Raw genomic sequence first — 17,305 nt, 5'->3', positions numbered from 1 at the left:
AAGGGGGGAGTATGCAAATATGTCAGCTGTGCGTGGTCAAGTCACATAGAATCAGCTCCTTTATTAAGTACAGCAAGTTGAGGCATTTGCACAGGAAATCAACATCTTCTGAACACATAATACAGGGTGGCTTTATATGCATAAAAGTACCAGGAATATACTCCTATGCAAGTGTCTTTAGTGTTCTTCTTTCAGTGAAATGAGCTCTCATACAGAGCCAGATACAGTGTACAGTCTACATTTCGCATTAGTCAGAACGTATACATCATTGATCTCATTGTTCCGCTGTCAAAGAGGATGTCACAGGTCCTGCACTTCAGTGGAAGTGCCTCCGTTTTGAGTTCAGGAATGGGCGCAGTCGTGTAAACAAGGCAGTCACTCATTCTGCATGGAATGTTCTTTAGGTAAACTGTAGCTCCTCTTCCTCTTCATCCTTCATCCTAAGTTGCTTTGACCTTTTCTGAAGCCCTGTCCCAACCGCTGCCAGAGTCACGCAGTGCCACTCCAGATTTGATACATTTCGCTTTGAGAAGAGTCCCAGCTGTCCCAAAAGAAGGAATCATTGTCTGCCAATGAAGGGTCAAAGTGCACAGGAGTCGTAGACTGAAGCGGGGCGAGTGGGCAGAGCGGGATAGTGGCTCCTCCTCAGCAGGTAAGAGGGTCTTATATATTGACTGACAGGGGGAAGACCTCTGGACAGATTCTTAAAGGGTGGAGCTTATACTCGCCAAGGACCTGCAAGAGAGGGGGGGCGAGGGTGGGCAATACAGAGCGGGCGCTGAGCTCAGGTGTAGCGCGGCATCTCGCACTGTTCACAGCGGTTGAGTGCAGGGTGGTTGAGGAAGGTGCAGCTTTCACAGTTCCACTGGGCGCCTTCGAAGTCTTCATCTCTCTGAGGCCCTGGCACTGGCTTTGGAGGCTGCTCTGCTTCTGGTGAAAAGAAAAGAAGCAGTGGGGAGAAAAAAAAAAGAAAACGATAAAGCAAAACAACTACAACAGCGTCATCAGCTCAGAGCTAGAAAGAAACGCTGGCTCTCAGACATGCGTGAGGAATGCATTCGACCTTCAACTATTCAGTGTAAATGATAAAAGACACAAGCATTCGCTTCACAGCAAGGTTTCTCATCCGTGTTCATGATGACAGATGTGTGTCGATCAACACAGACCAATGTCAGTTAAGCTTTTAGTCTCTGTTTTCAAACATAAATGCTCAAAAATGTCTCTGCACTGAGAGACAAATGAGACAAATATTTTGTGTGCAATGGCCTGAATGGTTCTACCTTCAAACTCAAAACTGTATCCTGGCAACAGTATAAACATCTAATAATACCCTGTTGACCATTTCTTTTGTCCACTTCTTCACAACCTCATGAAAATGTTTCATGGCTCACTTTTATTCACTGAAAAGGCTTTCTTGTCACTGTAACTTGCTAAATGCTGCAAAGTGCTCTGCTCATGGTGGATTAAGATGAGATAAGACTGAATCCTGGGACTGGATCTTACAGGGTTCCCACTCTTTTCCAGGACATTTCCAGGACATTTTCATTGATAATCAAGCTGGTATGACAGTCTAAATTTAGTTCCTAATTTAGTTCCTAAATAGTCTAATATGTTCCTGTCAGTGGAAGTCTACATTGAAAGACATGTAGTCTATGGCTATCAATGAAATCATCTCTTACATACTTAAAAATGATGGCAAATTGATAATAGAATAATGCAACCACAGATGTACAGCACTTCACTTTATTAGTGCAACCAAGTAACAATGATGGGCAACTCTCATCTCAGCTTTCTCTTTTCTCAAAAATATAAAATGAGCTAAGAAAAAAACAAAAGAGCCAGCAAAGGAATCAGGAAGCTGCCTTACTGAAATAATTAAATAATAATAATGATAAGAAGATCAGTGCATTAATGACCTAAATAGATCTGAATGACAAAAATGGCCACAAATGTTTCTCAACTCAACTCAGACTCAAAATATACCTACTTAATCATGATATTCATCCTGCTAAGTGGTCGATATAAAACAAAGCCAATGTCACGTTTTTTTATTTGAGTTACCGTAAACTCTGAGAAAATCGCACCGGTGTAAAGACGCACTTCCTGCGTGGCGATGTCTATTATGATCAGTGATGTCTTCAACGTGGAGTTTCTGTGCAGCTGTGTCGCTCTTTTTGTTCTGTTTGTTTTCACTATCGGGAGTTTAATAATAATGCATTTTATTTATAGGCGCCTTTCTTGGCACTCAAGGTCACCTTACAACATTAAAAACAAACAGAGTTTAAATAACAAACAGTAAATGAAATACAATTTAAAAAGTTTTAAGTGAATGGACAGAGGAGTTGTGGTCAGATGGAGTAAGCCAGTTTAAACAGATGGGTTTTGAGTTTGGATTTAAAATGTGGGAGTGAGTCAGTGTTGCGGAGGTCAGGTGGGAGAGAGTTCCAGAGCTGGGGAGCAGAGCGGCTGAAGGCTCTGCTCCCCATGGTAACAAGGCGAGCAGGGGGGACAGTGAGGTGGGTGGAGGAGGATCTGAGGGTACAGACGGGTGTGGCAGTATGGAGGAGGTCAGAGAGATATGGAGGGGCGAGGTTGTGTATGGATTTGAAGGTGAGGAGAAGTATTTTGTAGTTGATCTGGTGTGTGATGGGGAGCCAGTGGAGCTGTTGCAGGATGGGTGTGATGTGGTGGATGGAGGCGGTGCGTGTGATGATACGGGCGGCTGAATTTTGAACCAGTTGAAGTTTATGGAGGGTTTTGTGGGGGAGACCAAACAGAAGGGAGTTGCAATAGTCCAAACGGGAGGTGACGAGGCTGTGAACAAGAATGGCAGTGGAGTGGGGAGTGAGTGAAGGACGGAGACGGTTAATATTGCGGAGGTGAAAGTAGGCAGACCGGGTGACGTGGTTGATATGGGAGGTGAAGGTGAGGGTGCTGTCGAGGATGACACCCAGACTCTTAACCTGAGGGGAGGGGAAGAGGGGCGAGTTATCGATGGGAATAGTGCTCAGCCCCAGCTCTGCTCACAGCAGAACTTTGTTTTGATTGGTCAGCATGGCGGCCATGCGGCCAATCACATGTGAGGATATAGGATACAGGTGATGGAGGGGAGGCTGTGTATCCTGGCTTCATCTGTTCCTTCAGAGAGAGTCTTCTTGAAGACCGGGCAAATACTCACTGAGAGGAGAAATCGGATCAGCCCATCCAAGCTGAGGCATCTGATTTTTCTCAATGCCAACCTGAGGACATTAATGATGTTTGCTTGAGTTTGGTTCTGGTTCTGTTTGCTCGAGTTTGATTCTGGTTCAGTTTGCTTGAGTTGATTCTGTTTCTGTTAACCTGAGTTGGTTCTGGTTCAGTTTGCTTGAGTTTGGTTCTGGTTCTGTTCTGGTTCTGTTCTGTTCTGGTTCTGTTCTGGTTCGATTCTGGTTCAAGTCTGGTTCGGTTCTGGTATGGTTCTGGTTCGGTTCTGATTCGGTTCTGGTTCGGTTCTGGTCGGGTTCTGGTTAAGTTCTGGTTCGGTTCTGGTACGGTTCTGGTACGGTTCTGGTACGGTTCTGGTTCGGTTCTGGTTGGGTTCGGGTCCAGTTCTGGTTCGGTTCGGGTTCAGTTCTGGTTCGGTTCTGGTACGGTTCTAGTTCGGTTCTGGTACGGTTCTTATTCGGTTCGGTTCTCGTTCGGTTTCGGTTCTGGTTCAGTTCTGGTACGGTTCTGGTTCGGTTCTGGTTCAAGTCTGGTTCGGTTCTAGTTCGGTTCTGGTACAGTTCTGGTACGGTTCTGGTACGGTTCTTGTTCGGTTCGGTTCTGGTTCGGTTCCGGTATGGTTCAGGTTCAGTTCTGGCACGGTTCTGGTTCGAGTCTGGTTCGGGTCTGGTTCTGTTCTGGTTCAGTTTTGGTTTGGTTCTGGTTCGGTTTTGTTCTGGTTCGGTTCTGGTTTGGTTATGGTTTGGTTCTGGTTCAGTTCTGGTAGGGTTCTGGTTCTGTTCTGGTTGAGTTTGATTCTGGTTCTAACCCTAACCCTAACCCTAATCACAACCCTAACCCTAACCCCAACCCTAACCCTAACCCTATCACAACCCTAACCCTAACCCCAACCCTAACCCTAACCCTAATCACAACCCTAACCCTAACCCTAATTACAACCCTAACCCTAATCACAACCCTAACCCTAATCACAACCCTAATAACAAACCTAACCCCAACCCTAACCCCAACCCTAACCCTAATCACAACCCTAACCCTAATCACAACCCTAATCACAACCCAAACCCTAAAGCCAACCCTAACCCTAACCCCAACCCTAATCACAACCCTAATCCTAACCCCAACCCTAACCCCAACCCTAACCCCAACCCTAATCACAACCCTAACCCTAATCACAACCCTAACCTTAATCACAACCCTAACCCTAACCCTAATCACAACCCTAACCCTAATCACAACCCTAACCTAATCACAACCCTAACCCTAACCCTAATCACAACCCTAACCCTAACCCTAATCACAACCCTAACCCTAATCACAACCCTAACCCTAACCCTAATCACAACCCTAACCCCAATCACAACCCTAACCACAACCCTGACCCTAACCCTAATCACAACCCTAATCACAACCCTAACCCTAACCCTAATCACAACCCTAACCCCAACCCTAATCACAACCCTAACCCTAACCCTAATCACAACCCTAACCCTTACCCCAACCCTAATCACAACCCTAACCCTAACCCTAATCACAACCCTAACCCTAACCCTAATCACAACCCTAACCCTAACCCTTACCCCAACTCTAATCACAACCCGAACCCTAACCCTGATCACAACCCTAACCCTAATCACAACCCTAACCCTAATCACAACCCTAACCCTAACCCTTACCCCAACCCTAATCACAACCCTAACCCTAATCACAACCCTAACCGTAACCCCAACCCTAACCCTAATCACAACCCTAACCCTAATCACAACCCTAACCCTAACCCTAATCACAACCCTAACCCCAACCCTAACCCTAACCCCAACCCTAATCACAATCCTAACCCTAATCACAACCCTAACCCTAATCACAACCCTAACCCTAATCACAAACCTAACCCTAACTCCAACCCTAACCCTAATCACAACCCTAACCCTAACCACAACCCTAACCCTAACCACAACCCTAACCCTAACCCTAATCACAACCCTAACTCTAACCCCAACCCTAACCCTAACCCCAACCCTAACCCTAATCACAACCCTAACCCTAATCACAACCCTAACCCTAACCCTAACTCCAACCCTAACCCTTATCACAACCCTAACCCCAACCCTAACCCTAATCACAACCCTAATCATAACCCTAATCACAACCCTAACCCTAATCACAACCCCAACTCTAACCCTAATCACAACCCTAACCCTAACCCCAACCCTAACCACAACCCTAACCTTAATCACAACCCTAACCCCAACCCTAACCCTAATCACAACCCTAACCCTAATCACAACCCTAACCCTAATCACAATCCTAACCCTAACCCTAACCCTAATCACAACCCTAACCCTAATCACAACCCCAACCCTAACCCTAATCCCAACCCTAACCCTAACCCCAACCCTAACCCCAACCACAACCCTAACCCTAACCCTAATCACAACCCTAACCCTAATCACAACCCTAACCCCAACCCTAACCCTAATCACAACCCTAACCCTAATCACAACCCTAACCCTAATCACAACCCTAAACACAACCCTAACCCTAATCACAACCCTAACCCCAATCCTAACCCTAACCCAAACCCTAATCACAACCCTAATCCTAACCCTAACCCTAATCACAACCCTAACCCTAACCTTAACCCTAATCACAACCCTAACCCTAATCATAACCCTAGGATCAGGGTGATAATGATTTTGTAACAGAATAAATGCACACAATTGGGCAATTATAAGGCTTCTCATAAAAACACTGTACGTAAAAGGGGTTTTCAACACAAACCATTAGTTTTTGTAAAATTAAGGTAAAATATACGGCTACAAAAGATCCTAAATTAAGAGCCGTTCGGGTGTCGAAAGAGCCGGCTCTTCTTTGGGGGCCGAGTCAAAAGAGCCGGCTCTCTGAAAAGAGCCCAACTTCCCATCACTAAAGCACATGCTTACTACCATTTGAACTCTTAGTTGCCCTTGGAACTATTTGTATTGTAAAACGTATCAATGTAAATACTTCAGACCTGTACCATAGTGATAAACAGATAACACTTCAATATGAATCAAGTAAATATCACTTGTATACTTTAAAACAGAGGGTCATTTCATTCCTTGTGGACTCAACATGACAGCATTTATACTTTTCAAGTAATTGATCTTAAACGCTTTCAGAAAATTAACAGTAGCAAGACTCACATATCCCTTCGAGCCACCAAATGGTATCATAACAATGGTGTATATGATGTTTTGTAATGACACAGCACAATTTTATGATTTACTAGAAATGTATTCAAATTATTTCACGGACCCCCACGCTATGGTTCGCAGACCCCCAGGGGTCCCAGGACCCACTTTGAGAACAACTGAGCTAGAGTACGGTAATTGAGCCAAATGTACCATAAAACATAAACAATATATCCCCGTTTTCTGTGAATGCATGATTATGAAGTGAAGGAGAAAAGATGTGAAAAAAGTTGTGCAGTGGTCTTTTCCAGCACAGCGTGCACTCAACTTTCAATGAATGGGGATGTGTTTTGTTAATAGGGTCAGGTCGCACGCAGCCATGTTGGAATAATTTTCCAGGACTATATGTGATTTTCCAGGACATTTTACTTTTTCTCCCATTTTCCAGGTGTTTTCCAGTACTGGAAAACTGGTCAACTGTTTTCTAGGTTTTCCAGGTTTTCCAGGTTTTCCAGGATGCGTGGGAACCCTGATCTTATCCTGTCTTGATGTTGGGTCTTTGTTAATAATATCACAGAGTACATTCTAGACCTGTTCTTTTTGGGTCTTGTTGTGAATTTTGTCATTTGTTGTGAATTGGAGCTACATAATTAAAGATTAGGGATGTAAGGATATATCACAAGATGCTAAAAAAATCGATACAAATAAGGGTGGATTAAAATCGATTCAACAAAATATGTATTGGGATATTATTTTTAAACAGTGGAAGGCGCTATCTGCATTTCACTCAGCTTGTTCAACATCATTAACCCTCCTGTTGTGTTTGTTTTTCTGGAACAGCAATAATGTTCCTGGGTCAATTTGACCCAGGGCATATTCAATAATCCAAAAGTGTCGGAACCCAAAAAATCCCAGTGCACATTTTTAAAATCTAATTTTTAACTCAATTACTAAACATTTAAATCAAGATTTAGTCCATTGGTGTCCCTTTAATCCTCAGAGATCATGGTTCAATGAGGATAACTCACTTGTGTTTAATTAAAATTAATGTTAAAACTTTTTTTTAATGCACGTTGGAAAGCCCTTAATATAAATACAATAGTTTTACATGACATAGATTTTTGTTTATTTAATTTTTTTCTTTTTTTATGAAGTGATGTTGATAAATTAACACAACACTTCTTCTGTCACATGCTGCCCAGATTTTTATGCTGCATTTAGCTGGTTTGGAAGGCATATACTGCCTAAAATGGACTTTAAAAAGGGTAAATTTGACCCAAACATAACAGGAGGGTTATGTCTCTTGCGCTGCTCTCTCGCCACTCACTGAATTGAGCATAACAGACATGGCGGCAGCAAATGAAGACCTATAGCAGTTCAGGATGAACCTTTGTATTTCAAGTCTGAGGGATGGCATCATTTTGGCTTTCCATGAAGAACATGTAAATTCCAAGTCAGGAGCATGAGCTGCACTTTAGTTTATTTAAAGAGATACCTTATCTGTTGTAATATTTAATACATTCACTTTCCATTCCTTGATAATTGTTCTGAAATTTTCCAGCAAGGTATTTTTGTACGGTCATTTTTAATTTTTTTTTTTTTTTTGCAAGGTGCTGAAAAAAAGTGTGCCACGGTTTTATTTGAGTTACAACACACCTTAAAAATGAAAAAGGATTACTTTGTTTACAAAGAAATATAAGAGAAAAATATATTTTGCAACTGTCCATATCTGAGAATTGAAATAAAATAAAAGTTATTTAAATTTTTAGTTCTGTTCAGCTGTCTTGAAAGAGAAATGTGAGTGAATCACATCGTGAAACAAAAATCAGGATTCAACTAAATCGTGTATCAAGTGTATCCTTACATCCCTCGTAAAGATTGATAGATCAATTGAAAACTTAGCACAACAATTCTCACCTTTCTTCCCAGGTTTGGGGGGCACGACTGGACCGGGCTGAATGTTGTCATAAAAGTTGCTCATTGCTTTCGGATCAAACTTCCCTGTAGAGGAAAAACAGAAAGCAGATACAGATGTTTGCTTACAAGTGCCCATTCCAGTCCAATCAGTTCACAGTCTCCAATTCTCCTTCGGCCTCTTAACTGACTACAGTGTTTACAGACAGACACAACACAGCAGACTCGGGCAGAAGAAGATTGCAGGGTCAACGTGAGGGAGTTCAAACAGGCTTGAAATGTATTGCAAGGTGATAAACTGTGCATTCCTTTCACATACCAATATTTGCAGTAAATTGCTTCGAAATAGTGCCTCGTGTTTCTTATGTCTTCACAAAGATAAATGAGCTCTTGCTTTTTTCCCCCTCAAAATACAAATTTCCAAATTCAGCTTATGATACAGATATAAACAGGAATATACAATTCTGCTCAGGGTAAGCTACACATTTATACCAGCATAAATATGCTGAAAGACCCGACAATGGCAAGCTGCTTTGTGATTGCATGACAGCTCTGCTTCATAAGACTTCTAGAGATATCTTACTCAAATACAGGGCTGCCCACAAACACATGGATCAGTCAGCCAGTGGAAAGAGAAGTCAGGTAGAGGGGACCTGGGCCTGTGGCGTAAACATTTTTTGTTAATACCCCTTGGACACAGATGTTTTGTTTACATTGAGCGCCCCCGCCTCCCTAAACTGACACATGGGGTACAGATCATTCAGGGGAGGGTCTCCCACGGACAGACAGGCGTTTTCCTCATGCTGGGATTGATATAAAGTAGTGGTGAGTGCTTCTCAAATGTACAGGAAAAGCAGGTTGCAGCTTGTTATTTTAATAAGTCAAGCGAATAGTCGGCTGTTTGGGAACCCCTGCAAATAACTGACCCATATTGACTGCTTTTCAAAATTGAGACACATTGCATCGTAAACTTGCATGAGTTTGCATTTTCACATGGAATAAAATACACTGCACCAACAATGTGCACTTAAAAATCAGGGGTTTACACGAAAACTACATTATTTTGCAAATGCCTCTATTTGCTGACGGTTCAATTGTTCACAGACTGAGCGGTTTGAGCAGAGCATTGGTGAGAACTACAGCACAGGTCTTTCTCAATCTCAGCCAGCATTCAAAAACAACCTGCGCATATGAGGGGTTCACAACAAGTGGCAGACATCAACAAAGCTAAAGAATTCTCCAGGAATTTACCAGAAAGACCATTCCCCGCATGCTCAGGCACAGTGGTTGAAGGTAAATTGTTCGCACTCAATAGCACGCTGTCAAACACAGCTTCTAATAAAATTATGAGCCATGACAGTTAGTTTGCATACACTGTGGTCAGGGGAATTTTTAGGCAATGCTGTTATCAATTACAGAACAATTGAGGATCACGTTCCAGTGAAACACTGTGCCAGATCCAATAAGGGTCAACCCTGGATTGGGCCAGGTCCTGTTGCAAACCGGCGGGTTATTTAAGAGCGCTGCTTCTGTAAGCCATGTTATGAAACCCCATCCATCACTCTGGACTCAACTCTGTCTGCTTCTGGGCTTGGTTCTTTTAAGATCAATCTTTGCAGATAGATCAGACACGCACTTCAAAGGATCATACGTAGCAATGTGCATTCATGTTTGTGTTTCTGTATGTGTGTGTGTGTGTGTGTGTGTGTGTGTGTGTGTGTGTGTGCATGTACCTCTCGATTGCAGAAGATCTGTCTCCTTCAGGGTACAGTCGATATCAATCTGAAGCTGTCTGTTCAGACTCCGCAATCGGGTCATCTCTTCAGGCTGCAGCCAGTCCAAACACATCAACACAGTTAGATTCCATGAAAATAGGCAACAAAATATTGGTTTCTTTAAAGCTTCATCTTGCAAGTAAAATATTAAACCCTTTTTATGATAACCATGTTATTTTTTTTAACTAATGCTGCACCTCATTTGCATCTGGTATCTAAGAGTAATATTTTTCTGTCTTTTAAACATGTCTACATCTACAGCCTGATTTAAATAAATAATAAGAGTTAAAGCGTAGATTTTGGATTGCATCAAAGCATTAAAGCTAGGGTTGGTAGTCACGGAAAACTAGCATGAATTTGAATTGGCATTTCCTCAGGACTCCGTCTAACCCCTCCCCTCCTACCCTTGGAGCTCCTCTAAAACAACTACCCTGCTCATATGCATGAGCGACTCTGATTCACGACCAGATGATCGTGACTGATTCATAACCGGTCCTCAGCACATTGTTTGTATTTTGCACTTCGTCAACTCATGTCTCACTCAGCGGTAAGAAAACACCAAAACATTATCATAGTGAAAGTTAAAAACACAAACAAACATGAAATGTTTGTACGCGCAGGAGGCGGGACAGGATTTGATTGGTTTCATATTTTGGCTCCTAATGGCAGGGATTGGTTGGTGTTTTCCCTGGTTTACTCCGACTGTAGATAGCGGCTTTTTTCCGCTTTTTTTTAAGAACACATAGTATATTGATTGCCATCGGGACATAAAGATAATTTAAACCAGTATAACAAAAAGTGTATCTAAATCTGACTACCAACCCCAGCTTTAAGAGAAAACCAACAAGTGTTCAGTTCTTACTCTGGGTATAAAACTAGTGGAGTTGACTCGTCTAAAGCGCCTCTGAAGGGCGTCATATTCCATATTGTTGACATCTGCCTTCAGCTGCTCTAATTTCTGCTTCTCCATCAGGAGCTCCTTCAGCAGACGCTCCATCCGGGCCCGCTGGTGGAGTAGGAGCGCTAGAGAGGAGCAAGGGAAAAATATTGAAATTTGTATAATAAATATACAAGACAACCTAAAATATACAAGGAGAGGTGTGAGAGGTAACAAATACACTCAGTTGGAGGCACAGCCAGGACATTTGGGCTCTATTACACTTCTAATCCACCAATACAAGAAAAAATTAGTTGACTATCATATCATATGAACAAACTCTCTGTGGTTAAAATTGTGTTTTTTTAAGCTCCAATAAAAAGTTAAATGTCTTCTATTTTGCAGTCAGCTATTCTCAGACTAAAGGCGACAGAAAGTCAGTCTCACACATGCAGAGATATTGACAGATAAAAAGACTCCCCTACCTTGTGTGTAGGCATAGTCATCAGAGCCTGAGCTTGAACGTCGGGGCATTTGGTGAAACTGACTTGCAGTGCTCCCCGGTAGAGCAGAGATGGGCAGGATGGGTGGAGGGGCAGCGTTGTGCTCCCCATGGTCCACGATGTTGAGAAGAGACTCAGCTTCGGCCACAGGGGGTGAACTGGGTGGCCTCTGGGCCTGGCCTCCTGGGGACACTTTGATTTTGAAGGTGTAAGCTGATTGGCCAGGTTGAGGAGAGGAGGCGGGCCGAGGCCTTGCAGGGCCCTGATGATGAAGATACATCCCAGGGTGGAAGGATGCCGGGCCTTGAGGTCCAGTCATAGTGATGCCCCTTGAGGGAGAACTGGGTGAGGGGCTGGTGGCCATGTAAATCGTTCCTTGGGGGTGGGGGTTGTGCACAGGGGAGTTACTGCGAGGTCTTGGACCCTCCAGGGTAATCTCTATCTGGTTCTTGAGGGAGCTTTTTGTGTGATAGGGCCTGTAAACTGCTGGCTGTTGCTGGGGTTGTTGCTGGTGGTGGTACGGCAGGCTTGGGATGGTTGGAGAGCTAATAGGGAGGAAGACATATTGCTGGTGCTGGGGTTGCGGTTGCGGCTGGGGCTGTGGCTGGACCTGATGCTGGGGAGAGCTGTAAGGGGAGCCATATGTCGGAGTACTGTACGGGGACTGCTGATGCTGATATGCAGGCGCCCCTGAGGAGGACCAGTGCGGTGGCTGTGGGCTCTGGGAAGGTGAGGGTCTAATGTACAAGGTAGTGTTGGAGTTGCTAGCATAGTGCCCTGGGATCTGCAGAGCTTGTGGGACACTGGGTATATTTTGTGAGAGTGTGACTGTTATAGGGTTCATAGTATAACGCTGGACAGGGGAATATGTGGGGGACATGCCCTGCATTGTAGGTGGGGGGGTGGGCGTGCTCGCTGACCGACTCTGATCGTTTATGAAAAAGGGGTTGTACCCCGGGGAGGGGGCTATGTTAGCAGGGGCGGACAGTGGCTCAGGGTAGCTGGGCCGCTGGGGTTCAATATGACTATCACTGGTACTGTGAACTAAGGAGCGCCCTGGTGCTCCACCATTTGTCTTGCTTGCCTCTGAGCCTGGGTAGCCCAGGCTTATGTGCAGCAAGTGGTTTCGGCTGAGACGCCCATCCTCTGGACTGTGATGGAACTCTCCATACAGGTATCTATTACTCTCCTGAGCCAGCAGGTGGCAGCAAAGATCCAGGTTATTGTTGTTCTGAGACAGAAACAGAAAACAGTTTGAGTTATTCAGCACCAATCAGCTGGACAGTGTGCTCATATCACTGCCTAACTGCAATATAAACAGCATAGAGGAAAGAGCTTCATGCTGGTAACAAAGAAAGTAAGATAATCTGAAAAAATACTAAAAAAAAACGTGTCAGATGAATGTCAAATTGTCGAAATTGACTAACCTTGGATAGATGTCAGTGTGTGTGTGTGTGTGTGTGTGTGTGTGTGTGTGTGTGTGTGTGTGTGTGTGTGTGTGTGTTTTGTACCTGTAGAAGGCACTGTGACACTACCCCTTCTGGGATCTCTGGGAAACGCTGCTTCAGGTCCTGCAGGATGTGGTAGTCGCTTCCCTGCGCCATCCTGAGCCAACACAGAGTCAACGAGCCTCAAACTGCAAATGCTGTGACATTCGTTGTCGTCTCATCCCCTGAAGACACGTGATAGAGCAGAATAAACTGAACAACACAAATACTCAAGATGCAATGAGAGTGATCCCAATAATCAGATTAGCACTGCATGCCTGCCAAAACTGAGTCACAGAGCCAATGTGTCAGCATTAATTAAATCACGGAACACTTAAATAGACTTTGTGAAGCATGTCAACCTCGGTTTTTACAAAGTTGGTCCGTCTAGAAGGAGTAATGTTCGGGTTTACGAATGAACATAAAAGCAAACAAGCTAGCGTCGCTTGTAATCATTCAGATGAGCAGAGGAGCGCTAGCATGGAGCCTGTCAGTCTGTTATTGTTTGTTTAGCAGCACTATTGCACCAAGCAACGACGACATACCATCGCTAGCTAGCAGGCTAGCTCTCAGCATCTGTTAGCCTCCGTTGATCACTCAAACAAACAACCACAGCGGTGTGCTGTGTCACTACTGCATCAAATAACATTAACATTCCGAAAGGTGTAGTAGTTACCCGCAAACAAAGTCGTTAAAACATGTGCTAAACCGGTCGCCTGTTCAAATAAGTCAAACTCGTTTCGTCAAGTGCCTTCCAGCTAGCTCTGCTCATGCTAGCCTTAGCTGAGTCCTGCTGGCTGGTCAGCTGTCATCTGCTGGGTGTTGATGGATTAGCTAGCTAACAATGCTAAAGTCAGGTTACGACTTTGTGAAAACTCACCAACAATGAAGAGTCTCCTTCACGTCCCGGACCATAGCTCAGTCTCGACGTGCGCTACGAAATGTGCTCAGATTGTACAGCTAGGTTTGTTAACCTGTTTGTTTTGGGTAAATAGTTTCGCAATCCTCTGTCAGGCCCCTGCCGCTGAATTGCATCCGAGCAGGCTGTCTATCGCGATAATGTCAGATTTCCCGGACCAGGAAGTGGTTCAAATCGGCAGAACAGAAACTGTCCGTTGTGCGCATGTCCGCGGGCCGAGCCCCCCATGTTCATGTGGCAGAATTCTGAAGTTACTATGATAGCAAGGAAAATATTGCTCTTTAACAAATCATAATCTACGGAAGAGGATGGGGCCACTAGAAAATAAAATACATTAAGGTCCAATAAATATTTTTATGTTTTTGTTCTGAGGAAAAAAGTCAGAATTCTAACTTTAATCTCAGGTTTCTGACTTTTTTCTCAGAACGAAAACATAAAACTATTTATATATTGGACTGAATTACTTTTCTTTTCAGTGGCCTTAATCCTCTTCTGTAAGAAACTTCATTATACTATATGCCAAGTCTTTCATTCACAAACAGAAATTCTCAAAGTCTCTTCTGAAGTTTTCAATTTTCCCTCTAGAATTCAAGTCACTTATTAAATCATTTCTTTTAGTCAATGACAAAAAAAAATGCATCAAATTCATGAACTATTATAACACATTTTTCCCTGAGACTCCTAGGAAAACAATTATTTACATATTTGTGCATACTTTAGATATATTGTATTGTTGTCCTGTCTTCTGTATTTATATGTTTATCTTATTTAATCTGTCTTCACTTCATTTATGTTTTACTGTCTTCTACTACCTGTATATGAACACCTTTAGTCTTGAATAATGAAGTAAAAAACAAAACAAGAAAATAATTCTGAAGTCCACATAAATACTGATGCAAACAGACTGCAACTCATTCATATGATACCACATGAAGTAGTCCCAATTTACGAAAATATTTTGCGTCTTGTTTATTTTAATAACAGTGACATTGTAAGATCTTTACAAAACACACTGACTGATCATAATGAATAACAATTTTGACCTGTTTTACGTATTCGCTTTAAAAACCCAAGTTTCTCATTTTCATTATCTTCTATATCAATCAGACTTCATCAGTAAAGCACTTTTCATACAACACAGTGTACAAAGTACTGTACATAAGCAGAGATTGATCGTAATAAGATAATAAAAATGAGGATAATGCATTGAAAAAGCAAACAAAAAGGCCACTTTCCTTTCCATTCCCATAATACAACGCATATACTGAAAACATTAGAAGACTCAATAAAACAAGCGCTAAGGAAACAATGGAGGTACTATAAAAATGTTAAAAATGTAAATAGAAAGCTAAGACAAATAAATTCAGGCAATAAATAAGATAATTAATCAAGACAACTCACAAGATAAAAGTTAAATAAGTAAATAATACACTTTTTAAACAAAAATATTAAATACCATAGTAATAAGATTAAAATAAGACAGTGTGTGAGGCAGTAAAACACACTCAAATGTAAACTGAATAAAAGTAATACAACAGGCACATAAGATCAATTAAACTTTGTTAAAATAGAGAATAAAGAGGTAGGTCATGAGTTTACATTTATAAATGTTTATATATCCTCTTAATCATCTCCTATGTTTTTCAGGATAGGCCTGGTTGTTAGGATGGAATATAAAACATATAAAACGCAAAAGTAGAAATCATCTGACCTCACCTGTAATTCAAGTTAATCATTTCCAGTTAAGATGCATAAACACTCACGTGTTTAACATCAAACTAACTTACCACAATAAATGTCCCCAACAATGCCATGTGTCATATGCCATAAACTTCACATGCTCATGTTAGCCAACAGTCTGAATTAGTAACAGTAGAGATCATTCATCTGTTCTAAATTATTTTGGCATGACTTGATAATTGGGTCTGGCATGCTGACATGAACTTATAATCATAATGATAAAAGTTGAGAGAAACCCATCAAAGTATTATGGAAGATGTAGTGTTAACACCATAGACTGTATTTTGTATTTTGATTTTTATATTTCTATCTCCAGTCAAAGGTTATCGCTCAACCTCTACCTCTTTAGTTTATTATTTAAAACAATATAGAACCAGAAAACAATCAAGGATCTAACCCTGGTACAGCTTTTAGCTGCAATGGGGGGTCAACAAGACATACAGTATGATTGAATCTTCAACTTTGGTTGTCAAGTCAGGATTTTTGTCAGAGGCATTTGTGAGTGTTCTTTTCACTAGAGGGCAGTGAGAGATCCTTGTATTCTGCAGAAAAACAATTTCCCTCTCAATCACAGGAAGGAACTTGGATTAGATTTTTTCAAGGAAAATGTGCATAATGGTTTAAGTACTGTGCTTATAACCATTAAGAACACACAACACAGGTATATTTCTTTATCACTGAGAAAGATATGGTTGTTGGTGGTGTTGGTTCAGAGAACAAATTATCTTGCATGCACATTAAACACAACATCCAGTTCTGTTTCAACAGTTAATTTGGTTTACTGTCAACACGTAGACATGGTGGATGATTTTATCTATGTATGTACTAAACAATAGGAAAAGAGAGGAATGCTGAAATGAATAGACAATGTTAAATAATGATAATATGGATATAGCTTGTTAGTATTATAAAACGTACATTATTCATGCATCCAATTCTGACTTCCTTTCTCTCAAACAATAGGGTGAACATGATAGGAATCTAGCAAAGTGCAGATAAAACAATGACTATTGAAAATAATACTCATTGTTTAGTATTGATATGGAAATTCATTGTATGTCATCTAAACAGAATAAGTTGAAATGAAATGTTAATTTAATACTCACAGATATGTTCTCTTCGTTCTCTGTCTACAAAGCCACATACAAGTTTTGGTTCATAGTGAAAGAGAAACAAATGTGTGCATTATGTTGAACTCGGCAAGCCCTGTTGATATTTTTGCATACACTTTGTCATTATGTCTCCAACTCTTGCTTCATAATTTGCAAGCAAGGCCTGCACCATGTCGCCAGTCCACCAGTCTACTCCCGCCCAAATGCAGGGTCAGGGTAAAATTAAAAAATAATCACTGCAGCATGCAGTTGCAGTCTTTTAAACATGCCAGGTACAATGAAAACACTTAAGAGTACCAGATTGATCAGAAACATTCAGCTTTCAGACCCTGCCCCCAAAAGTTCCCGGACCTGTGGAAAGTATTACAGCCCAGGCAGGGCCTTTTCCAGGGGTTGATGAATTACAGCAGATCTAAATGAAGACCTAGGTTCCTATGGGTCAAAAATATAGACTGTATAAATAATGGACGTAGTATCTGTGACGTCACCCATCTGTTCCTGAGCGCTGTTTTGATGCCTATCGTCGGCGGAAGCCATATTGGAAATGCGGAACTCAACCAGGCATAGTGTGATGTAAAGAGGAGGGGTTTGAGCATCCTAG

The 17,305-nt window shown here is 42.1% G+C and overlaps 1 protein-coding gene across 4 annotated transcripts; it reads right to left on the bottom strand.

Annotated features, from left to right (window-relative positions):
* Positions 1–36: 36 nt before the first annotated feature.
* Positions 37–14,046, bottom strand: tab3 (TGF-beta activated kinase 1 (MAP3K7) binding protein 3). 4 transcript variants are annotated; one of them, XM_034703154.1, is made up of 7 exons: positions 13,814–14,046; positions 12,958–13,118; positions 11,429–12,677; positions 10,929–11,089; positions 10,025–10,118; positions 8,295–8,378; positions 37–949 (listed from the first exon to the last, which is right to left on the bottom strand). In XM_034703154.1, the coding sequence occupies exons 2-7, from the start codon at positions 13,048–13,050 to the stop codon at positions 885–887; spliced, it is 1,746 nt and encodes a 581-aa protein (XP_034559045.1). In that variant the 5' UTR covers positions 13,051–13,118; positions 13,814–14,046; the 3' UTR covers positions 37–884. The 4 variants fall into 4 exon arrangements, with proteins under 4 accessions (XP_034559045.1, XP_034559020.1, XP_034559037.1 ...); XM_034703129.1 differs by having other exon boundaries at positions 37–930; positions 13,814–14,045; XM_034703146.1 differs by having other exon boundaries at positions 37–927; positions 13,814–14,045.
* Between the last annotated feature and the right edge of the window lie 3,259 nt (positions 14,047–17,305).

Source organism: Notolabrus celidotus, chromosome 2, assembly GCF_009762535.1.
Source record: "Notolabrus celidotus isolate fNotCel1 chromosome 2, fNotCel1.pri, whole genome shotgun sequence".
In the NCBI taxonomy this organism is placed as follows: Eukaryota; Metazoa; Chordata; class Actinopteri; order Labriformes; family Labridae; genus Notolabrus; species Notolabrus celidotus.
Note: the sequence above shows the minus strand (reverse complement) of the source record. Positions and strands in the feature narration are given on the sequence as shown.